The sequence below is a fragment of the Astyanax mexicanus genome, chromosome 15 (genome assembly GCF_023375975.1).
Source record: "Astyanax mexicanus isolate ESR-SI-001 chromosome 15, AstMex3_surface, whole genome shotgun sequence".
In the NCBI taxonomy this organism is placed as follows: domain Eukaryota; kingdom Metazoa; phylum Chordata; class Actinopteri; order Characiformes; family Acestrorhamphidae; genus Astyanax; species Astyanax mexicanus.
Genome location: NC_064422.1, coordinates 10,870,594 through 10,894,685, shown reverse-complemented (window position 1 = coordinate 10,894,685; position 24,092 = coordinate 10,870,594). Strand labels below are relative to the sequence as shown.

Sequence of the window (24,092 nt, the reverse complement as noted above, 5' to 3'; positions counted from 1 at the left end):
TGTTCTAAACAAAGTGAACAAACTGGCCTTTTCTTTTTCTTGGACGCTCCTTGCTAGGAAAAATCTAACGGTCAATATTAAAATTAAACAAAATTACTGAGGCTGTGTAGATATTTTGTACAATAAATAGATCACATTATTAATTAATTATCATGACAGGCCTACAGGTAAACAAATATATAAAACAATGCATAAAAACAAACATTTTGAATGTTGTGAGAAATGTGGAATGTACAACTGATTTTAACAAAAACTGGAACAAAAAAAAAAAAAACAGTTTCAATATGAACCCAGTCTCTGACTAAAACAGAGAACGAAACTGTGGTTCGTTCTCAAAAATACCTTTCTACCTCCTTCTGCAAACAGTGATGGAGTAAAACACGGCGCGCTGTGAGACAGAAGAGGAGAAGAAGAAGAAGATGAGGTATGTTCTCAGCTGGTTAAGAGGAAGAAGCTCTGTATATCTGTACAGTCTGAAGGCGTCTCACTAACATAGATGTGGAAAGATGTTGGTTACACATCTACAGGAGATTATATCAGGATAAAATGTGGTCCATAACTCTGGATCAGGGATCTCCATCCTCCAGCTACTTTCTCTCCTCCAATCACTAATTAAACTGATCCCACCTGATCCAGGTAAATACATCTACAGTACTTCCTGCCTCAGGAGAGGCTGGTTGGTTGGGTGGGATGGCGGTGTTAGATTTGGGGTGGTGGATCTCCAGGAGGAGGGTTGGAGGTCTCGGCTCTGGACTGTACAGTTAAAGGATAACTCCACCATTTTTCCAAAATTCTGCACAACTAAATAGTCGGGATTAAGAAAACATGGCTTTTAATCGGTCACGATAATTACATTATCGACATATTATATCGACGTATAATAAATTGACATTATCTTAATAATATTAGATAATGGTGATAGTCATCTATTGTGTTGATTTGTGTTTTTGTTCACATATATATATATATAACATATATATAAAACAGTGAACATTATTTTAGCCAATTACGCTAATAAATTAACCAATCAGTGTGGACTGACTGCAGTAGGTGAAGAAAATACTATATAGCTACATTTATTAAAAACTGTGATTAAGATTAAAATGCTGGTCTTTAAATTTAACTTTAAATAAATTGGTTAACTTTGCTATGCTACAAATATATTATTTTATTAACATTATGTCAGTGGGATTTAGATTAAATTTTCTTTAAACGACAATAATATTTTTGAATCACACTCATTTCTGGGATTATATATATATATATATATATATATATATATATATATATATATATATATATATATATATATATATATATATATATATATATATTGTCCACAAAAATTGTCTCAAAAATTATCGTGACAGGCCTACATGGCCTAAAACATATTTTTATCTATATATTTGCAGAGCACCCATTCAGAAAACCTTTTCAGCCACAATATTTTTTAAAATGTAATTATTTATATTAATATTATTAAATATTACATAAGTGCAGAAGATCACAAAAGATTTATTGCTGGTTTCAGATGTGAAACAGAATGATTCACAACTATTAAATTATGCAGAAATTGTGAAAATCAGTGAAATAGACCATTTACGATTTAAAAAGTATAAAAAACTTGTATAGCTGGATAAAAGTCTTTTTTTATGTGCTATGAGGTAGACAAAAAATACTCAGCTTCTACAGCTGCTGATGACGATGATGTAACTATTATATCGGCTAATTTTCCCTCCTTGTCCAAGTACAGAATAAAGGAATAAAGGAATGGTTCTGAAATAAATATTAAATCATTAAATCATTTAGTCAAATTTAAACTTTACTTCTTTCCATTGACACAAAATTCAGTCAAATCAGCTACATTTGGTGCATTTAGTGTGTGAAAAATCACTTCTTTTTTTTTAAGTTTACACCAAAGCAGCTAGGCTAATTTAGCTAACAACTGACCAAGCTAGTAGTACCAAGGAATGTCACTAAAATACTTAGCACACACCAATCTATAATAATAATAATAATAATAATAATTTTAACAATTGATTCATTAATTTAACAAGTTAGTGATTGTCCCAAAGTTCATTTAGCTCAGTTCTGAATTAATTTAATGTGGGAGAAATATTCAGTTAATCTGCTGTGATACAACTTCCTCTTTTTCTAATTACTGCTAGCAAGCTAATGCCTACAAAGCTAGCAAAAGAAAGAAAAGCGAAGTCTTCCACAACTAGGGCTGAAACTAATGATTATTTTGGTAGTCGACTAATCTGAGGATTATTTTTTCGATTAGTCGATTAGTCAACGATTATTTCTGCCATGTCCTCCATCTCTAAAAAAACAACAGAAAAACTGCTAAACATGAGATTTAAAAGGCATTTAAATGTCCATGTGTTGTTTAAACGTGGAGAGTACTGATATTTAGTGAATAAATACGTAGACTGTTGTGTCTGAGCACTTTCGGAGACACAGACCAAGTTTCTTCTGTCCCCAGCACTTTGTGTAATGCGGTACTGTTAGAAATTAACGATTAGTCGACAATAAAATTTAAATAATCGACACTGTCGATTATATCGACTAATCGTTACAGCTCTATCCACAACCATAGATGTCTATTATAGTTGAGTTAAAGCTCCAAAACAACCCAAACCTAAAAGTGAGACTGACTTTCAACTACACTACACTACAATAAATGTGGGAACAACTGCAATAAATTCCATATGAATTATGAAATAGTGAATCATTCCTTTTCAAAAACAAGTGCTTTAAGGTATTCCCACTAGTGCTAGTAGTAGACCACAAAAAAGAAACATGATCAACGAAACACTATGAAGAACAGCCCCAAAGTCTCTGAAATGATTTCAGAGTCACCCATGAGGATTTACACCAAGTGCAGAAGGAATAGTGGTGCAAAAAATATATAAAATAAATTAATAACCCAAACCCAAGTTTTTCAACCCAACCCAGAATTGAGCTGCTATAATATTAATAATAATCTTTTTTTTTTAATCTAAGTTAGCAGCTCCTTTCAAATGGAGAGAGTGAAAGCCAGGCCAAGAAGTCAGAGCAATTTTTTTTAAAAGCTGTAGCCCAACATAACAGCTCAGCAGCATCTAACCCAACATGTCCAGAGGTTCATCACCTAGTTTGGCTGAAATTAGGGAGCAAACAAAGCCTGGACTGGGAGGCTCCACTCTCCAGGACTTACACCATCGAAACAATGGAATAACAGAACAATGGAGGAATGAGAAAAATTGAGAAATGATGGAATGAAGGATTAGAGGATACTGTTCTGTTTTAAAATATGAAAGCAGCCATTTTCTTTTAAGTGGATAATGAAAAAAAATTACTCAAATGTTCCTAATGAGCAGCTTTCAATCATCATATCAAACTAAGACAAAGACAAAGCCAAAGCCATACAAACGATGGCACGATTAATTGACTGATTGGTTGATTGATTGATTAATTAATACATTAATACCAGGTTAGAGAAAGACCACGTCAGACCGTCCTCCTCCTCCTCCTTTTAAACCTTTTTTTTTTTTTTTTACCATCGTTTGTCATCACTTCTACCGAGCGCGGAGGACAGACAGACGCCACCTTCACAGTGCAGGATGTTTCGTTCCAAGGTGGAATGATAAAGTATATTTCGCAGCTTCTTTTTTTTTCCGCAGACTGCCAGCAGCAAAATTAAGGCAAATTTTTAAGCGAGGCCATGAAGCAATGCTTCAGTTAACACGAACAGAACCTAAAAAAAACAAAACACAACTGGTACAAATAGTATAACATACTTGAGGATTAAGTTACGATGACCCACTGGCGTCATCCATTTTTTTTTGTACATTACAATACGCACCTATTTAACACAGTTATCATTTCAACATTCAAAAAACTTTCTCTGTCTCTGTCTTCGTCCTTGAATGCTCCATTTACCTTCCTTGAAGTTGGACAAACGTTGGACAAAAAACTGAAAAAAACAAAACAAAAAAACGAACAAATATCAAATATATACAATGACGTTTTATATAAGAACAGCTGATGGGGCCACGTTGATGGCGGAATGTCACTACGCACTTTCGGCACCTCTGGGAGCTCCTCGTCAGCAGCCAGGAGGACTGTTAGCATTCGATCTGCGACTGCAGCTGCCTGCGCAGGGTTAGCGTGCGCCGGTGCAGCTGCTGCATCTGCTGCATGCGGTCCCGCTGTCGCGCCAGGTTCTGGGGCATAGGGTAGCGCTGGCAGCCGTACAGGAAACGGTAGGGAATGCGGACGTGGCAGGCGGTGGCGCGGCAGCGTGGCTGGGGCATGGGGGGCAGGAGCATCCAGCGCTTTCGCTCGGCGCAGTAACGGTAGGCTTCTTTGCGGTACTGCTTATCCACGTCGTCGCTGTTCTTCCAGCCGCCGATCACAAACACGTCATCACCAAGGTAACAGATAGCGGCGCCCTCGATGCTGGTCACCTCCGGAGGAAGGCTCTCGAGGATGTCGTCAGAGATTCTGGCGCTGATCTTCTGCCGCGCCACTTCGTCACGAATCGCGGCGTAGCTCCTCGGGCAGCAGGAGGCGGTGTGGTAGAAGTTGGTGGACGCAACGGCCATCTGAAAGAGGCAGTAGTTGTCAATAAGCGGAAGGGAGTCGACTTCCTGCCACTGCCGACTGTCCGTGTCGTAGCGCGTGGTGACCGTCTTCAGGCCGTCGTCGTTGTCCGTGTCCACGGGGGTCCGCGCAGTCACGTAAACGTAGCGGTCTTCAACACTGATGGCTTTCACATCCCTTAAGATCTTGGGGGCAGACTCTAGGTTATGCCACTTGTCTTGCTCTGGCTCGTACACGCTCACGTCCTTGAAACCAGGACTGAAGTTGCCGTGGCCGCCGATGCTGTAAAGGATGTTTTTGATGCAGGTGAGCCCGAAGGAGTGCTTGCGTGTGGTGAGGTTGCTCACCTGCTCCCAGGTGTTACGGTTGGGATTGTACCGTTCTACCGTCTTGGCGAATCCAGGTTCCATGGAGCCTGCAACGTAGACATGCGAGTCGGTGGCAGCGATAGCATGGCCATCGAGATGATTGTGAATATGTGGAAGATTGACCCAGCGGTCTTCGTACACAAAGTAGCCCACACACTCGCTCAGGTAGTCACCACCTTCGGACACGCCACCGACGACCATGATGACGTCCATGTTCTGGCCAAACCTGGGCTGAAAGGCTGCCATGTAGGACGCCCAGAATTCCGTATCAGCAGACTTGAGGTTCTCAAAGCGAATAGCGTGACCTTCCACAGCATCGGACACCAGCTGGAGGCAGGCAGCGTTCTGCGCCACCAGCGGCTCGTTCTTCACCACCCTTGTCAGGTAGGTGGGCTTTATCTGCGGAAGCCTCAGCAGGCGGAACAGCTCCTCGAAGTACTTCTCCCGCTCCTCTGAGTTCTTCTGCACCCACTTCACCACGGCGTCGAACAGCACCTCCTCCGAGTCCACAGTGATCTCAGCGTCCGACAGCCAATCCCGCACCAGGTGGAACGGCAGCGTGTAGAACTCCTCGTCCTGGATGACCTTGTGGAAGTTGCGGCGGATCATGTCGGCGGCGCGAAGAGCTAGCTGATCCAGAGTGTACATGTGAGCCAGGCTGTGCACGGCTACACAGTTAGCCAAGCTCAGCTTCCTCTTCAGGAACTCACCACAGAATTCCTTCAGCTGCACCAGAAGAAACCTGACAGGAAGACAAAAAAACAATGAGGGGTTAATAAATCAGTGTTCCTACACTTTTTAACCAATAGATTTCCATGATTTTTTTCATGACATTTCCATGCCTTCGAGGCAAATTTTCATGACCATATGATTTTTTTTTTATTTTATATAATTTTATTTCTGATTTTTCTCCATTTTCTTCCAATTTGGCTATCTAATTGTCCCACCTCTTTGAGCGTCCCCATCACCAGCGGCACCTGCGACCATAGGAGGTGTGTCAGATAAAATGTTGACACACAATCTTTAATAATAATGTGAGCTCCATTGTGTAGGCTTAAATTACTGAATTAACTCTAATAGGGCTGGGGCGACGCATCGACATAATCGACGTCATCGATTACAAAAATACATCGATTTGCATAACGTGCGTCGGCGCGTCGTAAACATGGCGGCGCCTGTGGAGAGCATTAGAGGTTAGATCGGGCCCAAAAATTCCAACTGGCTGTTTTCGGGCTGTTTTAATGAGCGAAATATGATCAGAATTATGTTAATTAACACGGTAACATAGAAGCATAGAACTATTATTTAATTAAAATGATTTTTAAGAACAGCTAAACACAGTTCTGCAAGTCAAACGCGGAGGAGTTCACGTGCGAGAGAGAGAGAGAGAGAGAGAGAGAGAGAGAGATTTGCTTGTTCTACTCACAGGTGAAGGTTCTCTTTGATCTCCTCGTGCTCATATTCTAGTCCCATTCATAATTCTGCAGCTCCCTCAGTGTTTTCTGCCGTATTTTGCGGCTAGCGCGAGCGCTTACAACTGACACCGCGGACCGCGAGGTGCCGCCGCGTTTGTGCCGAATCCGACTCTCTGCTGAATCTGACTCCCGCTTCGCGGACAGAATCGGCACAACACCCCCGCTGTAGAACTGCGGTAGTGAAAACAGCGCTTATATATAAATTAGTTTAGTTTCACTTTCAGTTTTCGTTATTTTTTTTTAAATAAAAATATAATTAAAAAACAGACGCCTACATCTCGGACTATTTTCTGGAGCCCGGGTCGGATTTACGGGCGGACCTCGGGTCATGTCGGGTTCGGACCAGAGAATCTAAGCTCTAGAGAGCTTGGACTCCGGAGAGCAATCTCCAGCTACAAAAAAACGCCAGCGGGCATCTAAAGTTTGGGAGCATTTCACGCAAAAGGGCAACAATGTGGTCCTCTGCCATACGTGCAAAAGGAGCACTTGAAGCGCAAACATCCAGGAGCACTATGTCAACAGGGTCACACAGTAAGTTACCGTTTACATCAGGGTCTCCGCGGGTGTCCTTAAAAAGACTTAAGGCTGTCTACCAAAGGTTTTAAACCTGCCACAGGCAGAAATTATACATTTTTGGTTTATATTTGTGCATGGCATTTCGCAGTTTCCAGAAACAGTAGCATTATTCATAAGTTCAGGTGTTTAGCTAAGCTAGCTGCCTTAAGTTATTTTAGCTAGCGCCGTCGGCGCTGCGGTGTCACACCGTTTTCTGTCACCGTCGGAATTTTGTGACCAGTGCTCACGGTTATGAGCGTTCATTGGCAAAACGGAAGCTTTCTATACCTACACCTTACCCTCAGCCCTAAACTGAACCGTTTTGGCCAGTCGGGGTAAACATTAGAAACGAACACGTTTCGAATCGGCCAGTGCACCGGTCTGCTGAGAACTACTTGCCAGTGGTCACAAAATCTAGCGGTCACAGAAAACAGTGCAACACACGGTTGTGGTGTATGGGAGCTTATCCATTTTTAGCGTTATAGATCTAAACAACGTGCTGTACATGTAAGTGATTATAAGTGTGGGGTTTGGTTTAGTAGGCTTGTGTTGTTGTTGTTGTTGTTGTTATTATATATAAATATAGTAATTTATCGTTTGCTTTAAAACGTAAAATAATTATTTAAATATGTTTCTCAATGAATAGATTAGTCGACTAATCGAAAAAAATAATCGTTAGAATAATCGTTTAAAAAATAATCGTTAGGGACAGCCCTAAACTCTAAGCCGATTTATTTGTTGGCTCAAAATAGATTTTTTCCATCGATAAACTGACACACAAAGGTTTGTAGAACTTTTCAGGCTGGGACATCTTTCAGCAACACTGAAGGACTGAACGCATCTATGAGATCAGTTCTCTACAGTAATAAACTGCTGTCTGTGGAGAACAATCTGCATGATCTCTGCCCAGTCATTAAGTGGTTTAGTCAGACAGTGAGGAGAAGATCCACTGGGGTTTTTATAAATTAACAAATCGTTATTTACAGACCACACTTGAAAACGGTCCTGAAAAACTTAGCATGCATTTAGTGCACACAGACACAAACGCCAAGTTATGTGGATGTGAAATCAATACTGTCAATGCTATGGCTAGCACTGCTGCCATTTATAATCAGACCACTTTTTAAGATAGCGGCCATGATCCAAGTATACTGTATAATTACAGACCTACTGTATAACCATATTATATCTCAAATCTTAGAAAAAACAGCATAAAAAAATCACATTTATTAAAAAAAAATCCAATACAGATTTAGAATGAATTTTAGCATGTAGAGCAGGGTTGTAACGATCCATTAATAATCCATGATTCATATGGATCACCTCTCACAGTTTAAAACACATGTGAACCACAGATTAATTGTGGATCAAAAAAACACAAAATACAGCTCTGAAAAAAATATATAGACACAACTTAAAATGATGGGTTTCTTTGATTTTAGCTAATTGAAAACCTCTGGAATATAATCAAGAGCAGGATGGATGATCACAAGCCCTCAAACCAAGCTGAACTGCTTGAATTTTTGCACCAGGAGTAAAGCAGCATAAAGTTATCCAAAAGCAGTGTGTAAGACTGGTGGAGGAGAACATGATGCCAAGATGCATGGAAAAAAAACTGTGATTAAAAACCATCAGGGTTATTCCACCAAATATAGATTTCTGAACTTAATGAATATTAACTTGTTTTCTTTGCATTATTATTTTTTATTTCAGCCATTTCTGATTTTCTGCAAATAAATGCTTTAAATGACAATATTTTTATTTGGAGTTTGGGAGTAATGTTGTCTGTAGTTTATAGAATAAAACAACAATTAGAGAAACTGATTCAGAAACTGAAGTGGTCTATTCCTTTTTTTCCAGAGCTGTATATAATACTGTATATTTCCTTGTTTCTACACCCATCATACATTTTTTTTAGCTCCACTGAGCATATATACGCGTTCTCCTCCACCACAGAGCAGCTATTATTTTTATTATTTGGGTGGTGGTTGATTATTCTCAGCACTGCAGTGATTAGCACTGATTAGCATGTTGGGGGGTGTATGAGGTGTTAAGGGTGTGTGTGTGTTGTGCTGGTACGAGTAGGTCAGACAGTGCAGCAGTGCTGCTGGAGTTCTTAAACACCTTAGTGTCACTACTGGACTGAGAATAATTCCTCAATAGTTCTGTGGGCAGAGCAAACACAAACTGTGCAGCAACAGATGAGCTTCTGTCACAAACTTGACATCTACATAATGGAACAGCTAGATAGGACTTCCAAATAGAGTGAATAGTGAGTGGACACTATCCACAGACAACACCGCACTATGTCAATGTCCCTGCAGTGCTGAGACGTTGCTAAGAATGAAGTATTTGAAAATGCAGCATTAATTTCCACAGTTACACAGAGAAAACGCAACTCTAAATATCAGGCAAATCTCATGATAAGCTTAGTTTAAAAAAATAAATAAATAGAGGATTGTGTAAGATGTTGTGTTATAATCCTAAACAGTAACAAATAAATAATCAGACCTCTCTGTTCTTCCTTGTTTAGCAGATAAAAACAATTTGCACCACAATTAATATAAAAATTAAGATCCATCATTTAATCAACACATAGCTAATATGATCAGTACAGCTTTCTACACATTATTAACGTTTTCCCAAACAGTAAAAGCCTTATATCTGCAGGGATTTGAACATTAAATTGACTTAACTTCAAAGTAGGGAGGTATTAAATCAGGTTGGTTTGCCCCAGATCCAATCTGAGGAGATTTAAATGTGAATATTTGACTATTTAAAAATTCCCAAACCAGACAGAGCACAAGAAGTAAGGGTGGGGATAGATTTTTGAAAGTGAGCCTTCTGTGTTTGCTCTAAACATGCAGAAGCATTGCCCCCATCTCCTTCACCTGGCTGTCCAGCATATATTCACCCTTCTGTCTACAGGTTTTTACACTGCTTCTCCTGCACCTGTACGTGTGTCTCTATCACGAAAGCTTACGATTGCCTACAAGGTGATGACAGAGCAGCTCCCTAATACTTGCACTCATTCCTTAATGTCTATGTTACCTCCCGGCCGCTGCGCTCCTCCAATGAACGTCGCCTAGCTTTACCAAACAAACATTCACATAAAGCAATCCAGACTGTTCTCATACAGAGTTCCCCAATGGAGGAACAAACTACCTTCCACTACCAGATCTATCTTTAATAAACTCCTGAAGACTGAGCTCTTCAAAGAGCACTTACTCTCCTAACACCTCTAACTAACTACCTTCTACTACCAGATCAGGAGAATCTCTCACTATCTTTAATAAACTCCTGAAGACAGAGCTCTTCAAAGAGCACTAACTCTCCTAACACCTCTAACTAACTACCTTCTACTACCAGATCAGGAGAATCTCTCACTATCTTTAATAAACTCCTGAAGACAGAGCTCTTCAAAGAGCACTTACTCTCCTAACACCTCTAACTAACTCATTCCCTGTTACGGTTCTTTTACTCCTCTATTCCACTATTTCCCTTTGGTCTCCTTTAGGTCCTGTCAAAATGTTTTTAGGACATAGAACTTCTATGTCCTCTATTGCTAATGTACATTATTATCTGTAAGTTGCTTCAGATTAGGGCTGTCCCTAACGATTATTTTTTAAACGATTAATCTAACGATTATTTTTTTCGATTAGTCGACTAATCTATTCATTGAGAAACATATTTAAATAATTATTTTACGTTTTAAAGCAAACGATAAATTACTATATTTATATATAATAACAACAACAACAACAACACAAGCCTACTAAACCAAACCCCACACTTATAATCACTTACATGTACAGCACGTTGTTTAGATCTATAACGCTAAAAATGGATAAGCTCCCATACACCACAACCGTGTGTTGCACTGTTTTCTGTGACCGCTAGATTTTGTGACCACTGGCAAGTAGTTCTCAGCAGACCGGTGCACTGGCCGATTCGAAACGTGTTCGTTTCTAATGTTTACCCCGACTGGCCAAAACGGTTCAGTTTAGGGCTGAGGGTAAGGTGTAGGTATAGAAAGCTTCCGTTTTGCCAATGAACGCTCATAACCGTGAGCACTGGTCACAAAATTCCGACGGTGACAGAAAACGGTGTGACACCGCAGCGCCGACGGCGCTAGCTAAAATAACTTAAGGCAGCTAGCTTAGCTAAACACCTGAACTTATGAATAATGCTACTGTTTCTGGAAACTGCGAAATGCCATGCACAAATATAAACCAAAAATGTATAATTTCTGCCTGTGGCAGGTTTAAAACCTTTGGTAGACAGTCTTAAGTCTTTTTAAAGACACCCGCGGAGACCCTGATGTAAACGGTAACTTACTGTGTGACCCTGTTGACATAGTGCTCCTGGATGTTTGCGCTTCAAGTGCTCCTTTTGCACGTATGGCAGAGGACCACATTGTTGCCCTTTTGCGTGAAATGCTCCCAAACTTTAGATGCCCGCTGGCGTTTTTTTGTAGCTGGAGATTGCTCTCCGGAGTCCAAGCTCTCTAGAGCTTAGATTCTCTGCCCGAACCCGACATGACCCGAGGCCCGCCCGTAAATCCGACCCGGGCTCCAGAAAATAGTCCGAGATGTAGGCGTCTGTTTTTTAATTATATTTTTATTTAAAAAAAAATAACGAAAACTGAAAGTGAAACTAAACTAATTTATATATAAGCGCTGTTTTCACTACCGCAGTTCTACAGCGGGGGTGTTGTGCCGATTCTGTCCGCGAAGCGGGAGTCAGATTCAGCAGAGAGTCGGATTCGGCACAAACGCGGCGGCACCTCGCGGTCCGCGGTGTCAGTTGTAAGCGCTCGCGCTAGCCGCAAAATACGGCAGAAAACACTGAGGGAGCTGCAGAATTATGAATGGGACTAGAATATGAGCACGAGGAGATCAAAGAGAACCTTCACCTGTGAGTAGAACAAGCAAATCTCTCTCTCTCTCTCTCTCTCTCTCTCTCTCTCGCACGTGAACTCCTCCGCGTTTGACTTGCAGAACTGTGTTTAGCTGTTCTTAAAAATCATTTTAATTAAATAATAGTTCTATGCTTCTATGTTACCGTGTTAATTAACATAATTCTGATCATATTTCGCTCATTAAAACAGCCCGAAAACAGCCAGTTGGAATTTTTGGGCCCGATCTAACCTCTAATGCTCTCCACAGGCGCCGCCATGTTTACGACGCGCCGACGCACGTTATGCAAATCGATGTATTTTTGTAATCGATGACGTCGATTATGTCGATGCGTCGCCCCAGCCCTACTTCAGATAATAAAAGCCCCAACTGGTCAAATGTGGAAAAAACAGCTCCAGAAAGTCCTAATCCTCTTCAGGATTTTGTTCCAAACGTAGAAACTAGAAAGATACCAGAGATATCCAAACTGCTCCCAAACTGTAGCCAGATTTAGATTTTTAAGCTGCAGCATAACCTTGCATATACATGCAGCTGGAACTTAAAGCATGTAAAGCGTGATTTGCCTCTAGGAACATCTAAACTATTCCCTAATACAGCCATACATTCTCCAATTCCACTTTAAATAGTAATTTAAGGTGGATGTTATGCCTCTATACATTCCAAATATGTCACACTTTTTAAGGTGGAATTTCCAGCTTTGTCTGTTGACGTTACCTGTCTGCTAGCTCCAGCACTTCGTGCACGTTGGCTGTGCTGACTCGAATCTCTCCTGTGTACATGAACTGCACCACGCTCTCCACCGTGTCCCTATCTGGCCCGGCCTCACTGCTCCACTCCTTCATCTCCACCCTGCGGGAAACCGACTCCGAGAACTGGCCGCCCAGCAGAGGGGTGAAGTAGTCGGTGGCTGCTGCCAGGACAGACCGGTGGGCACATAGCTCAAAGCTGTGGTGGGTCAGAGCACCACCAACTCCGGAGAGATGTTCTGTGGTACAAATGTGTTTAAAAAAAGGAGAAACATTGTAGAAGTTAGTCATCTAATGTAAGTTATGGTTTATAACAGGAGGATGGTGTTATTAACCATTAGACTAGAGTTCTAATGAAGTATGCTGCTTATTATGAAGTGAACTTTACAACAAATACAGACACAGGTAAGGCATAATATTATAATAACGGCCTGGTTTCTACATCCATTATCTATTTTTTTAGCTCAATGGATGTAATGTAAATAAGGAGGTGGGCATAATGTTATGCCTGATGTGCTTGATCAGTGTATAATAGTCCTACAGAATTATTAGGATAGTGTAAAATGATTTCTATCATAAGGATTGCCGTTCCTATCAACACAGACGGATTTCACAGAACATATGCACTTATTTTAGGGAATTTAACTACTTTAAATAAACATGAGTAATAGTGAGTTTAGTAGCTGGCTAGGTTAAGTGTATGTAAGAGAAATGGTTGCACTGCTAACTAATTAACACTAGGTTTAACTTGTTATTCCTGAATCAGTTTCTCTGATTTTGCTATTTATAGATATATGTTTGAGTAAAATGAACATTGCTGTTTTATTCTTTAAACTACGGATATCATTTCTCCCAAATTTCAAATAAAAATATTGTCACTTAAAGCATTTATATGCAGAAAATAAAAAAATGACTGAAATAACAAAAAAAGGTGCATAACTTTCAGCTATTGCAAATAATGCAAAGAAAACAAGTTCATATTCATAAATATTTGGTGGAATAACCCTGGTTTTTAATCACAGTTTTCATGCATCTTGTCATCATGTTCTCCTCCACCAGTCTTGCATCTTGCTTTTGGATAACTTTATGCTGCTTTACTTCTGGTACAAAAAATCGAGCAGTTCAGTTTGGTGGTTCGATGGCTTGTGATCATTTAATCTAATTATATTCCAGAGGTTTTCAGTTTGGTTTAATCAAAGAAACTCATCATTTTTAAGTACTCTCTTATTTTTTTCCCAGAGCTGTAACTATATGATATATAACATACCATTATCACCACCTCCTTGTTTCTACACTATTGTCCATTTTTTCTGAGCAGTTTTGATCTGAATTTTGCATTAAAAACTAATATTAATATTAATAGGGAATTCCTCATGTACTGACAGTGTTTACTGTACATTCATTCAGCTACACGATGCTAACTAAAGCTAACTAGCTCTTAGTGCAGGATTTGCTAGTTTACTGTAGCTACAGACAGCAGGTTAGTATGCTATGCAGTTATAACTTTATTTAATGGATAATAACAGGATTATAAACGCGTTATAAGGTGTTTATTAAGGCTGGGTGTTAATAAAGGGCGGTTCTGGGCGGGTTAAATTACACACATTAGCCTGTTAGCTTGGTATTTAGTCAGTAAATTTAGTCAGGTTAGCTCACCACCAGCAGCAGCAGCAGCAGCAGAAGCTCCAGCAGCTCCGCCGCCGCTGAACACCAGCGTCACGTCGCAGAAGAGGCCGAGCTTCCTCTGCTCGTTCTGCCGGCGGGAGAGCTCGGAACAGTGGGTGGCGGAGGAGAACTCCTCGGCCTCCTCCGACTCTCCGTCTCCAGACAGCGACGCGGCCGAGCCGCCGCCGCCGCCTCCTCCAGCTCCTCCAGCCCCGCCACCGCCTCCTGCCCCGCTCCGGCTCGGTTCCTCCGGGTTGGGCGCTGCCGCGGCCATGCCGCCTTCAGTGGGCTGGAATCGCAAAAATCGCAGTAATCCCGTGCGGTACAGAAGACTGAGACACACACACACCAACATACACCGCCCCGCACAGCCCCGCACAGCCCCGCACCGCCCCGCGCGCACACACACACCTACACAAACACAAACACGGGCTGCCTGTACCGTTGCAGCGCATGCGCAGTAAAGCGGCAGTGATGTCAGCGCTCGAGCTTATCGAGAAGGGTCTGTCTGCAGAGCCGCGGATTCAGACCAGCAGTATCAGGCCAGTAGCATTCTGCGCACGCGTCAGCTGAGCCGCGGATTTTTATTTATTTATTTGTTTTATTTTATTTATTTTGCAGAGTGTTTTTGTATTTTTTGTACAAGCCAACAGCATGATATAGACAAAATAATAGGTCAAATTCACAGCATAATATACAACCATCATCACAAACATATCAAAACAAAAATACAAATAACAAACCTAAACAAACAAACAGATAAAAAGAAAAATAGTTGGGATCCATATAAAATTGAAACAAGCAGACGATTCAGGCCAGTGGTATTCCGCACATGGGACATTCCAGGATTTTTGTACATTCCCTGTCCCACCACTTAAATTTCAAATGTACATATCCAAAATATCTAAATGACTATTTTTTTTTGTGAAAATGTACTTGTTATAAGACAAACTGTAAAATATGGTGGAAAAATAAGCTCCTTAGATATTATTCAAAAGACCAAATACCTTTGGACCACCTCAAAAAATGGAGGTTTTCTCTTGTCCCACTCATTGGGTGACCCACTCCTTTGGCAAATTTAACAATTAAAATAAGCTCTAAATAAATGACTTCCTCATGTATATTGTTGATATGCATCTCCTTTACTTATGAAAACAACTACTTTGGTCTACATTGTTTTGCATGTTACAGTTATTATGCTATTAAGTTGTGTCCCACAACATGCGCGCAACCCTGTTACCATAAGGAATTTTACCTGGCAGAGAAAGAGCTAAAAATATTTGTCTACTGGCACAAAGGAAGTGACATCACAAGGACTTTTTCTGCCCACATGGCAAGACCAAGAGTAAGTGCTCTAACAATTTTCAAGTTTTTTTTCCAAATATGTTTCTCCAAGTTGTGTGTGTCACTCAGTGAACGCAACCCTGTTACTCATATTGTAAGACTAATAATGAGTAGAGTCAAAATTTTACAGTAAGCATCTGTTCCTGGGGTAAACCACAACTTAGCCTAGATTTGCAACCCTGTTACTGTAAATTACCAAATATATTGCGTAATCTAATAAAAAAAAACTGCTTTGATACCTGAGCTTGACAAATCAAACTTTTTGATAGTCTATTACCTGTATTTAATAAATATATGACTAAAAATTATCAAATTGAAGATAACATTTTCAGAAGTGACCACCCCTGAAATGTACCAAAATCCTTAAATGTCCCACATGCATTTGCACTTGCTTTGGTTTTCTTAGCAATTGTTATACTGGTGAACACTTTAATAGTTTTAGGAGTTATTCCAGAAGCGTAGAAGTCTAGAAGCCCATTCACGCCACCTAAAAAAAATACAAATCCAGCAATTTTTTTTCTTCTTATTAAAAGCAGTAATGCATTGCTCACGCAGCAGAATTGCATTGTCCTACTGGACATGTGCTGCCACTGGCCTGACTCTGCTGGTGTATGTCTGCGGCTCTGCAGACAGATATTATTGGGGGCTTATCTTTGAAAAAAGCCTGGGAGCTGCGATCAGCGGGGTCCAATCACCACACTCACCACACCCACAGCAGCTCTGAGGCCTTTCAGCAGATAAAATACCACAGAACTTAGAGACGTTTGTTAATATCACCTTCCTGAAACAATCCTAAAAACAGACATTCAAAGTCTCCTGGAAGTTGATGGAGACTACCACATATCAATAGCGGCTCCCTGATGCCTGCAGATCAGATAAAATCTCCAGGAAACTAGAACGAATGGCCCAAGAGTGAACCCAAACGTGCATGCAGACGACTCAGACTTTATACCCAATCGCGTTTGAGAAAGAGAGGGAGAGAAAGGAGCTCCCCAAGTGTGCATATTCATGAAGCGCATGCAAAACAGAAAGGGTTCTGATTGGCCTGTCCTCTACAAAGAGTCTGTAAGTCAGCCAAGTTTTTAGTCAGTCAGTTTTTAGTGTGGGCGGGCGGTGTTTTTTTTTTTCCCCTCTTAGATGGGATGCATTCAGTGAGTAAGAGAAGGAGCATCATGGCTCCCAACAAAACTCATTTCACCTCTGACTACTCTAAAGTATATCCATGTCTGGTAAAAGTAAAAAAAAAATGATGAAACTTGTGCCCGCTGTAAAGTTTATAATAGTGATTTTAGAATTGCCCACAGGAGACTAAATTATTTCTAAAGGCATGCTGATGTGAGTTAATGTCACAAAAAAAAATATCGCCTACCACCACCATTTTATATCATCAGCGTGATGTTCTTTTTCTGAAATGTTGTGTTAGTTTTACGCCAGATGTAACTGGACACACACCTTTCCAAAGTGTTCCACTTTTGTCTCGTCAGCCCACAGAATATCTTCTTTTGGCAAATGTGAGATGGGCCCATAGATAGCATTTATGCCCTGTTTATTTCTTATTATTTAATCATGAACACTTATCTATACCAAGATAAGGTCTGCAGTCGTTTAAATGTTGTTCTGGGTTTTTTGTGACCTCCTGGATGAGTTTTTCATGCCCTTTTGAAGTAATTTTGGTGGGCCGGTCACTCCTGGGAAAGTTTACCATGTATGTATATGATATGATTCCACAAGAATGATCAATAATTTTGTTTACTAATCTGGTTTTAAATTCCTTCTGATTGTGGTATAATGTGCTGCTTTTTAAGATTTTTTTTATCCTGCTTCATGTTGTCAGACAGGTTCTATTTAAGTGATTTATTGATTCTACAGGTCTGACAGTAATCAGGGCTGGTTGTGGTTAGTAGAGAAATTTAACTCAGGTTTCTCTTAATAAATAAAGTCATCACTTAAAGCTCCACTAGGTGGGATTGAGATTTTGTGCTCGTGGGCTCCCCCTACAGTTGTAGAGTGTAATAAATGTTTCAGGCGGATTAGTTTCTCTTTCTCGTTTTCTGGCTTTCACAGGCATATTCGTTCTCTTTCCAGCTTCTGCCAGTCTGTATGTTAGTTTGTAAAGAATCACCAGTAGTCCTTGTAGAACTGTTAGAACTAAAGGTCGGAAAGCAGGTCGCAGTTCCCGCGAGCGTTGGTCGAGGCCGCCTCTGAAAACTTACAGAGTCTGGTTTGAGCTCAGAGGAGCTCCGGCACAGACACAAGAGCACCGCTATTCCTCCTATTACACCTCAATGCAGCGCTGCAGTGAGTTTCAAGCTGTAATTTTACTTCTTTAAAAAGATCAAAACTCAAGGAAATCCTACCTAGTGCTGCTTTAAAAAAGGATTTTTGTATTTCCTTAGAGTGTCTGACAAAGTAAAGACAAAAGAAAAATGTAAGTATTTATAATATTTATAAGCACTGTATAGTACTTATTGATGATCATATTATGAAGAGCAGATTTCATGGTTGAACCGTGAGCAATAAATACAAACTCATCAGAAGAATGTAAATAACCAAGAAAGATCTTTATTCATAACTCTACAGTATTAGCTCCTGCGTATATATTAAAAACAAAGAACATTGCAAAAGCAAAAAAAAAAAAAGAGAGAAAAAGAAGACTTATTTTCACGTTTAAATAACTGAGTCAAACATAAAAATGAGATTCATAGTCTGGAGAATTCCAGTCTCCCCAAAAGGTAAGATTTAGATGGTGAAAAAAAGGAGTGAGTTTCTACAGGAGAAGAAGATGAAGGTCTCAGGAAGTGGAAAGGTACGTAGCTATGAGCATCAAAGACAGTCATGCACGTCAAAAGGCGGATGCTTCTCAGGTGAGTTACGACACCTTCCCCCGTCCCCGATTCATTCGCATTCGGACAAAACAGCGTCAAACCTTCATGTAAAGCCTCTGTCGGGTGTAACAGTAATGTGCGGTATTTAAAGTGCCACGTACTGTCCAATAAAAGCCCTCGTGTTTTTTTTTCCTGTCACAGCAATCCCGAATTTTACTAGTGTGTGAACACCTTTAGTTTTCAGTATTGTTTTTAACCCACCATATATAGATATGTATATAGGCTCCACCCCCTTCACCTGGCGTCACAGTGGTGCAACACTTTAAAGATTAAGACCCACTTTAAGACCCGCTATAGAAAAGCTTAACTGGCCCAGTTTGAATTGAAGCATCTCTCAGTTCTGAAACGGAGAAACACAGCAGAAGTGCACAGTAAAAGATGTACAGCTATTTTGGAGAATGTTTAGAATTTTTGGTGTATTTATTTTCTTGGAAGAATGACGTAGACGCAGACACAGCAAGCCACAGGCCACGGGTTTGAGTCCCAAATTACAGCAGAGTATATTGATTATGTAACAGTGCTCCTACATCACGAGCGCTATTTACTGAAGCAGCTGTACCTTAGTAGTGTTTACTGAACGCAAGTGAAGTGCATTAGTTTAATAGTAACTGTAATTCATTATACCAGCGTAACATTAGATGTGGTAAGTATGTAGAGTATGTTAAACAATTCCAGATTACAGTACCTCTACACTCAAGTCAAGTAAATAATTTTTACTTTTTTATTTTAACCCCTCTTGGCACTTAGCTACGTTTAACTACTGTAGAATACAAAATAATACAGACCGGTGCATTCCTGGATTCCTTCCAGTTTCTACAGTTCAGACATGTTGATACTGCCCTTTATTTAAATGTGTGTCATTTAAATCATCACCCTATAACCTGCAATCAGACCCAAAGCAGGATTTATTTTATTTTTTAAAGCAGATTTAGGTTAAATGTGCTGTGTAGACGACAGGAAGCTCAGGAAAGGAAATGAAAAGTGTGTGTGAATGTGTAATTTGTGTGAATGTGTGTTTGTGGGAGGGGTCCGCAGGTGGTGGGGTCCGTTCAGTCCAATCAGGGATCGTTTCTCTGAGTCACGTGATCACATAGACATGTGCTCAGGCAGCACGTAGGAGATATCGTCCCACGGGTGGCGGTAGAGGCCTTGCTTCAGCCGCTTCTGGTCCAGGTAGTGACCTGATACAGAGCCAATACAAAAGTAACCGCTTTAAACTTTTGGGTAAACAGTATTTGAAGTGGTAGTGTTATCCACTGTGCCACACCAACCACATAACAATAACTCAACAGAAAATCAAAAGTTTACAAATTCCAATACAGTGATAACACAATGAGCCAGATTATGATGAACCATCACGTTCACACCAGCTGTAGTTTATCTTCAGTTCTTTGTGTTTATGTTATGAATGCTCTGATTCTAAATATCAATCGGCCTGCCGAGATTATTGTCTATAAGGCGCACTGGAAGGCACATTAAGCAACACTAGTAAAGAACAGGGGTTTCAGCATATTTTCCTTTTAATTCAGCAGGTTTCGCCACTGGGTTGCGAGACCTCTAAAACTAAGCTAAGCTAAGTAAACAAAACTGTAATTCTCAATATATAAAGAAATATATAAATAAATAAATAAATATATACGACTACTAATGCTGCAACAGCAGTGCAAGCAGGGGTTAGCAGCAGACTACTAAAGGTTAGCGGCTAATGCTAATACTGCTCCGGCCTCTGTGCTGGAGAATTAAACTTCAGCAGAGTGACTTTGCTGCTCCCTAATACCTGACTGGTAGAATTCATACATAAGATGCACCAGATTATAAAGGTGAACTGAAGATTTTTTGGAAAATGAAAGGATTTTAGGTGCGCCTTTTAGTTTGATATATACGGTAAAAGCCATTTTATTTAAATGTGAGTGTGTGCATAATGTTAGCCTACCTGAAATACTAACTTTTTACATACTTTAGGGAACTGGAGCTGCAGTTCCAGAATTACCCTGAGTTTAAGTTTGGCTGGACTTGGTTATACAACTGCCTGTCCACTGGGAAAAAGAGGCAGTGAGAGGAATAAATATGCAAAAACTATAAATAAATTACCAATGAAGCCCATGCTGCGTCCCAGAACAAAAATCCCATTAAGAGCTCCAATCTCCACAAACTCGTCCGCTTCATCCCTGCAACCAGCACACAACAGACCCCGTTAACACAGTGTGAGCAGAGCATTCTTACACAAACAGACTACAGTAAAATTAATAAATAAGAGTGTTCATTAGGTTTAAAATTATAACGACTGCGTGTCCCTTACCGAGTGAATCCTCCACACGTTCTTAGCAAGTCCACAAAGGCCACGCCGATGAAACCATCAACGTTTAGGATCAGGTTCGGTTTCTGGAAACGTTTCAATACAAAAAGAAAAGAAAAGAAAAGAGGAAAAAAAAAAAACACACTTACTTATTTTACAAATAAAATAAAGGTTGGAAAAACTGCACGTAATATCATTAAAACATTACTTTATTTTAGTAATTCAGTTGAAAATGTGAAACTCATTATATAGATGAATAACACACAGAGTGATCTATTTTAAGCGTTTATTTCTTTTATTGTTGATGGTTATGGCTCAACACTGATTTCATTTTCCAGCAGGACTTAGTACTTTTGGTAGTGTGGGCAGTGTGCCAATTGGTCTTATATAATATTCAAATTTTCTAAGATACAGTTTTTTGGGTTTTCATTGGCTGTAAGCTATAATGATTTACTTACTCTGTATGTAATACATCTATATAATATATGAGTTTCACATTTTGAACTGAATTACTGAAAAAAATAAATAAAAATAAAATTATATTTAAATTTTAAGAGGCACTAGTATAATACAGATAATTACATTAAATCTACTGGGAAAAAAATAAATAACAAATGTTGTATATTATTATGATGTTGTGAACAGTAGTGCAGCTGGAAGAACAGATACGGTATAGACCCACCTTGGACGTGGTGATTTTCTCCACATCGAGGGCGTAATCCAGCAGCTGTGTAGCCGGGAAGTGCTGCTTCACAAAGTCCTTGAGGATCTGCACCCTCATATCAGGATTATTGATCTAAATATAGATTAGAGTGATAAAGCAGAGCGTAGCAAGGAAACTAATTAAGCTATTGATCAATTAAAGATCACACTGGCATTAGTGTGTATTCACATGGAAAAAGGGAACTAATTTTATTCTTCTATTCTTCTGTATTTTCCGGACTATAAAATGCACCAGAGTAATGCTGCTGCACGCAGCCATAGTGCTGGACAAACTTTACTGAAAACTCACCCTTACAATGCTGTACCAGCTGAGTGGTTTTACTGCTCCTTAATACCTGACTGGTGGAATTCATACATAAGGAGCACAGGATTATAAGGAGCACTGTTGATTTTTTTGAAAAAACTAATGGATTTTAAGTGCGCCTTTAGCGCAAAAAATAGAGTAATATGAATTTAAGCAGTATAAATGAACATGCAGGCAGTTTTTTTTTTTTTTTTTTTTACACGATAAAAGGTAAAAAATATTCAAACTAACCGATTTCACTCTGTGCCCGATGCCCATGATCAGTTTTCCATCCTTCTTCATCTTGTTGACGAACTCCATGGGCAGCATCCCACTGTCGAAGGCTTTGCTGAACTGTTTAGCAGCAGCATCCAAAGCACCGCCAAATCTGTCCCCCTTAAAATATATATAACAAACATTTCAGACTCCAATAACAGTACAGTGCACCTTGAACTATATTAAAAAATATATATCACAGTATTTTTTAAAGATTCTGACGGTTTCCCTTAATTCCCTTCTTTCTCCAGTAAACAAATACACTCAATTCACTGTGCATTAAAATGATCCTTCAAGCTACAGTATTAATATATTTATAAGGACTAAAACACACATTTAAATTAATTATATTATAGCTGCTTTTATGCTGCTGGTGCAGTAATGCACAGTGTACTTTATGCTTATAAAAAGCATAAAGTGGCAATTTACTGCCCTTTTAATGACCTTCATAGATTTTTAAGGCCCAGTGAACAGCCTGGTATCTACAGTAGCTTCTGTACTGAAACACTGTTCTGTATGTGCAGTGAAGCAGCAGGTCTTACGATAGTCAGCAGGCCGGAGGTGAGGCTGGAGATCAGGTCTTTTCCTGCACGAGCGCACACAATGGTGTTGTGAGCTCCGGACACCGCCGGGCCGTGATCCGCCGTCACCATCAGACACATCTCAATGAACTGACAAGCATAGCGAGGTAACCTGCAGCACAAAAACACACATTAAACCCCTTTAAAACATTTTTATAATTGCAAAACATAAAAATGTATCAGAGAAAACGTATTAAACTCATCCAAAATATGTAGTGAAGTAAAAATAATACTCCAGTAGATACAGATACAGCATTTTAGTACTTAAGTACAGTAGTGTAGTAAAAATAATACTCCAGTAGATACAGATACAGTATTTTAGTACTTAATTACAGTAGTGAAGTAAAAATAATACTCCAGTAGATACAGATACAGCATTTTAGTACTTAAGTACAGTATTTAAGTAAAAATAATACTCCAGTAGATACATATATAGTATTTTAGTACTTAAGTACAGTATTTAAGTAAAAATAATACTCCAGTAGATACATATATAGTATTTTAGTACTTAAGTACAGTATTTAAGTAAAAATAATACTCCAGTAGATACAGATACAGTATTTTAGTACTTAAGTACAGTAGTTAAGTAAAAATAATACTCCAGTAGATATAGATACAGCATTTTAGTACTTAAGTACAGTATTTAAGTAAAAATACTCCAGTAGATACAAATACAGCATTTTAGTACTTAAGTACAGTAGTAAAGTAAAAATAATACTCCAGTAGATATAGATACAGTATTTTAGTACTTAAGTACAGTACTGAAGTAAAAATAGTACTCAAGTAGAGACAGATACAGCATTTTAGTACTTAAGTACAGTAGTGAAGTAGTTCTATTTCATTACTATACATCTCTATTGGAGTGTACATTAATATAACGTGTTTTTACTTGTTTAAAACTTAAATTTAAAAACACAAGGCAGTCAGACCTCCTCTGAAACCAGAGCAGACCCAGCACTCCTCCCAAACCCATCTCCTCTTTGAACACCTCGGTGATGGGCATGCCTGCGTAGATCAGCTCCTGACCCCGCTCGTCACAGATACTCGTCATAAAAGAGGCCGGCTTACGGATCAGACCCAACTCCTAAAAACACACACAAAAAAAAAAGAGGGTGTTTTAAGGGTTTCATTTTTGGTGGCAGTTAATTATCGTTTATTTAATGCATATAATAAACTAAAGGCCTTACTAATTATTCCAGATTCAGTTGATCAACCCAGAGAAGTTTGGTAACTAACTTTTTAACTTTTTTTTTTTTTTTTTTTAATCATTGTGAATGATGATATAACCTGAAATATCGTGCCATTTTTTATCGTTCCCATTATATATCTACTAGAGACAGATTATATCTGTCCACTATCATTTATTTTACTTTAATCCTGGATATATGG

At 39.4% G+C, this 24,092-nt stretch overlaps 2 protein-coding genes across 7 annotated transcripts in view; both read right to left on the bottom strand.

Annotated features, from left to right (window-relative positions):
• Nucleotides 1-1,670: 1,670 nt before the first annotated feature.
• On the bottom strand, nt 1,671-14,717 carry klhl11 (kelch-like family member 11). Of its 2 annotated transcripts, XM_022669287.2 has the most exons (4): nt 14,307-14,717; nt 12,619-12,889; nt 4,066-5,697; nt 1,671-3,958 (listed from the first exon to the last, which is right to left on the bottom strand). In XM_022669287.2, exons 1-3 carry the CDS (start codon nt 14,668-14,670, stop codon nt 4,110-4,112), a joined length of 2,223 nt encoding a protein of 740 aa, XP_022525008.2. In that variant the 5' UTR covers nt 14,671-14,717; the 3' UTR covers nt 1,671-3,958; nt 4,066-4,109. The 2 variants fall into 2 exon arrangements, with proteins under 2 accessions (XP_022525008.2, XP_007248802.4); XM_007248740.4 differs by having other exon boundaries at nt 1,671-5,697.
• A 3,484-nt stretch (nt 14,718-18,201) lies between these two features.
• LOC103023371 (ATP-citrate synthase) overlaps nt 18,202-24,092 on the bottom strand; it is a 31,759-nt gene continuing 25,868 nt past the window's right edge. For all 5 annotated transcript variants that reach the window (XM_049464435.1, XM_049464438.1, XM_049464439.1 and 2 more), the window contains 7 exons: nt 23,633-23,787; nt 22,665-22,815; nt 22,099-22,242; nt 21,523-21,636; nt 20,844-20,926; nt 20,636-20,712; nt 18,202-19,725 (listed from right to left, as the gene is read on the bottom strand). In XM_049464435.1, the coding sequence (XP_049320392.1) occupies nt 19,631-19,725; nt 20,636-20,712; nt 20,844-20,926; nt 21,523-21,636; nt 22,099-22,242; nt 22,665-22,815; nt 23,633-23,787 (819 nt within the window). In that variant the 3' untranslated portion in view covers nt 18,202-19,630. The remainder of the gene's footprint in view (nt 19,726-20,635; nt 20,713-20,843; nt 20,927-21,522; nt 21,637-22,098; nt 22,243-22,664; nt 22,816-23,632; nt 23,788-24,092) is intronic.

Coding starts and splice junctions, on each gene's coding strand:
- klhl11 (XM_007248740.4), bottom strand. CDS start 14,670: ATGTTGGTGTGTGTGTGTCTCAGTCTTCTGTACCGCACGGGATTACTG. Junction 12,890..14,306: donor TGCTGCTGCTGCTGCTGGTG/GTGAGCTAACCT, acceptor TTTGTACCACAG/AACATCTCTCCGGAGTTGGT. Junction 5,698..12,618: donor GTGCTGGAGCTAGCAGACAG/GTAACGTCAACA, acceptor TCTTCCTGTCAG/GTTTCTTCTGGTGCAGCTGA.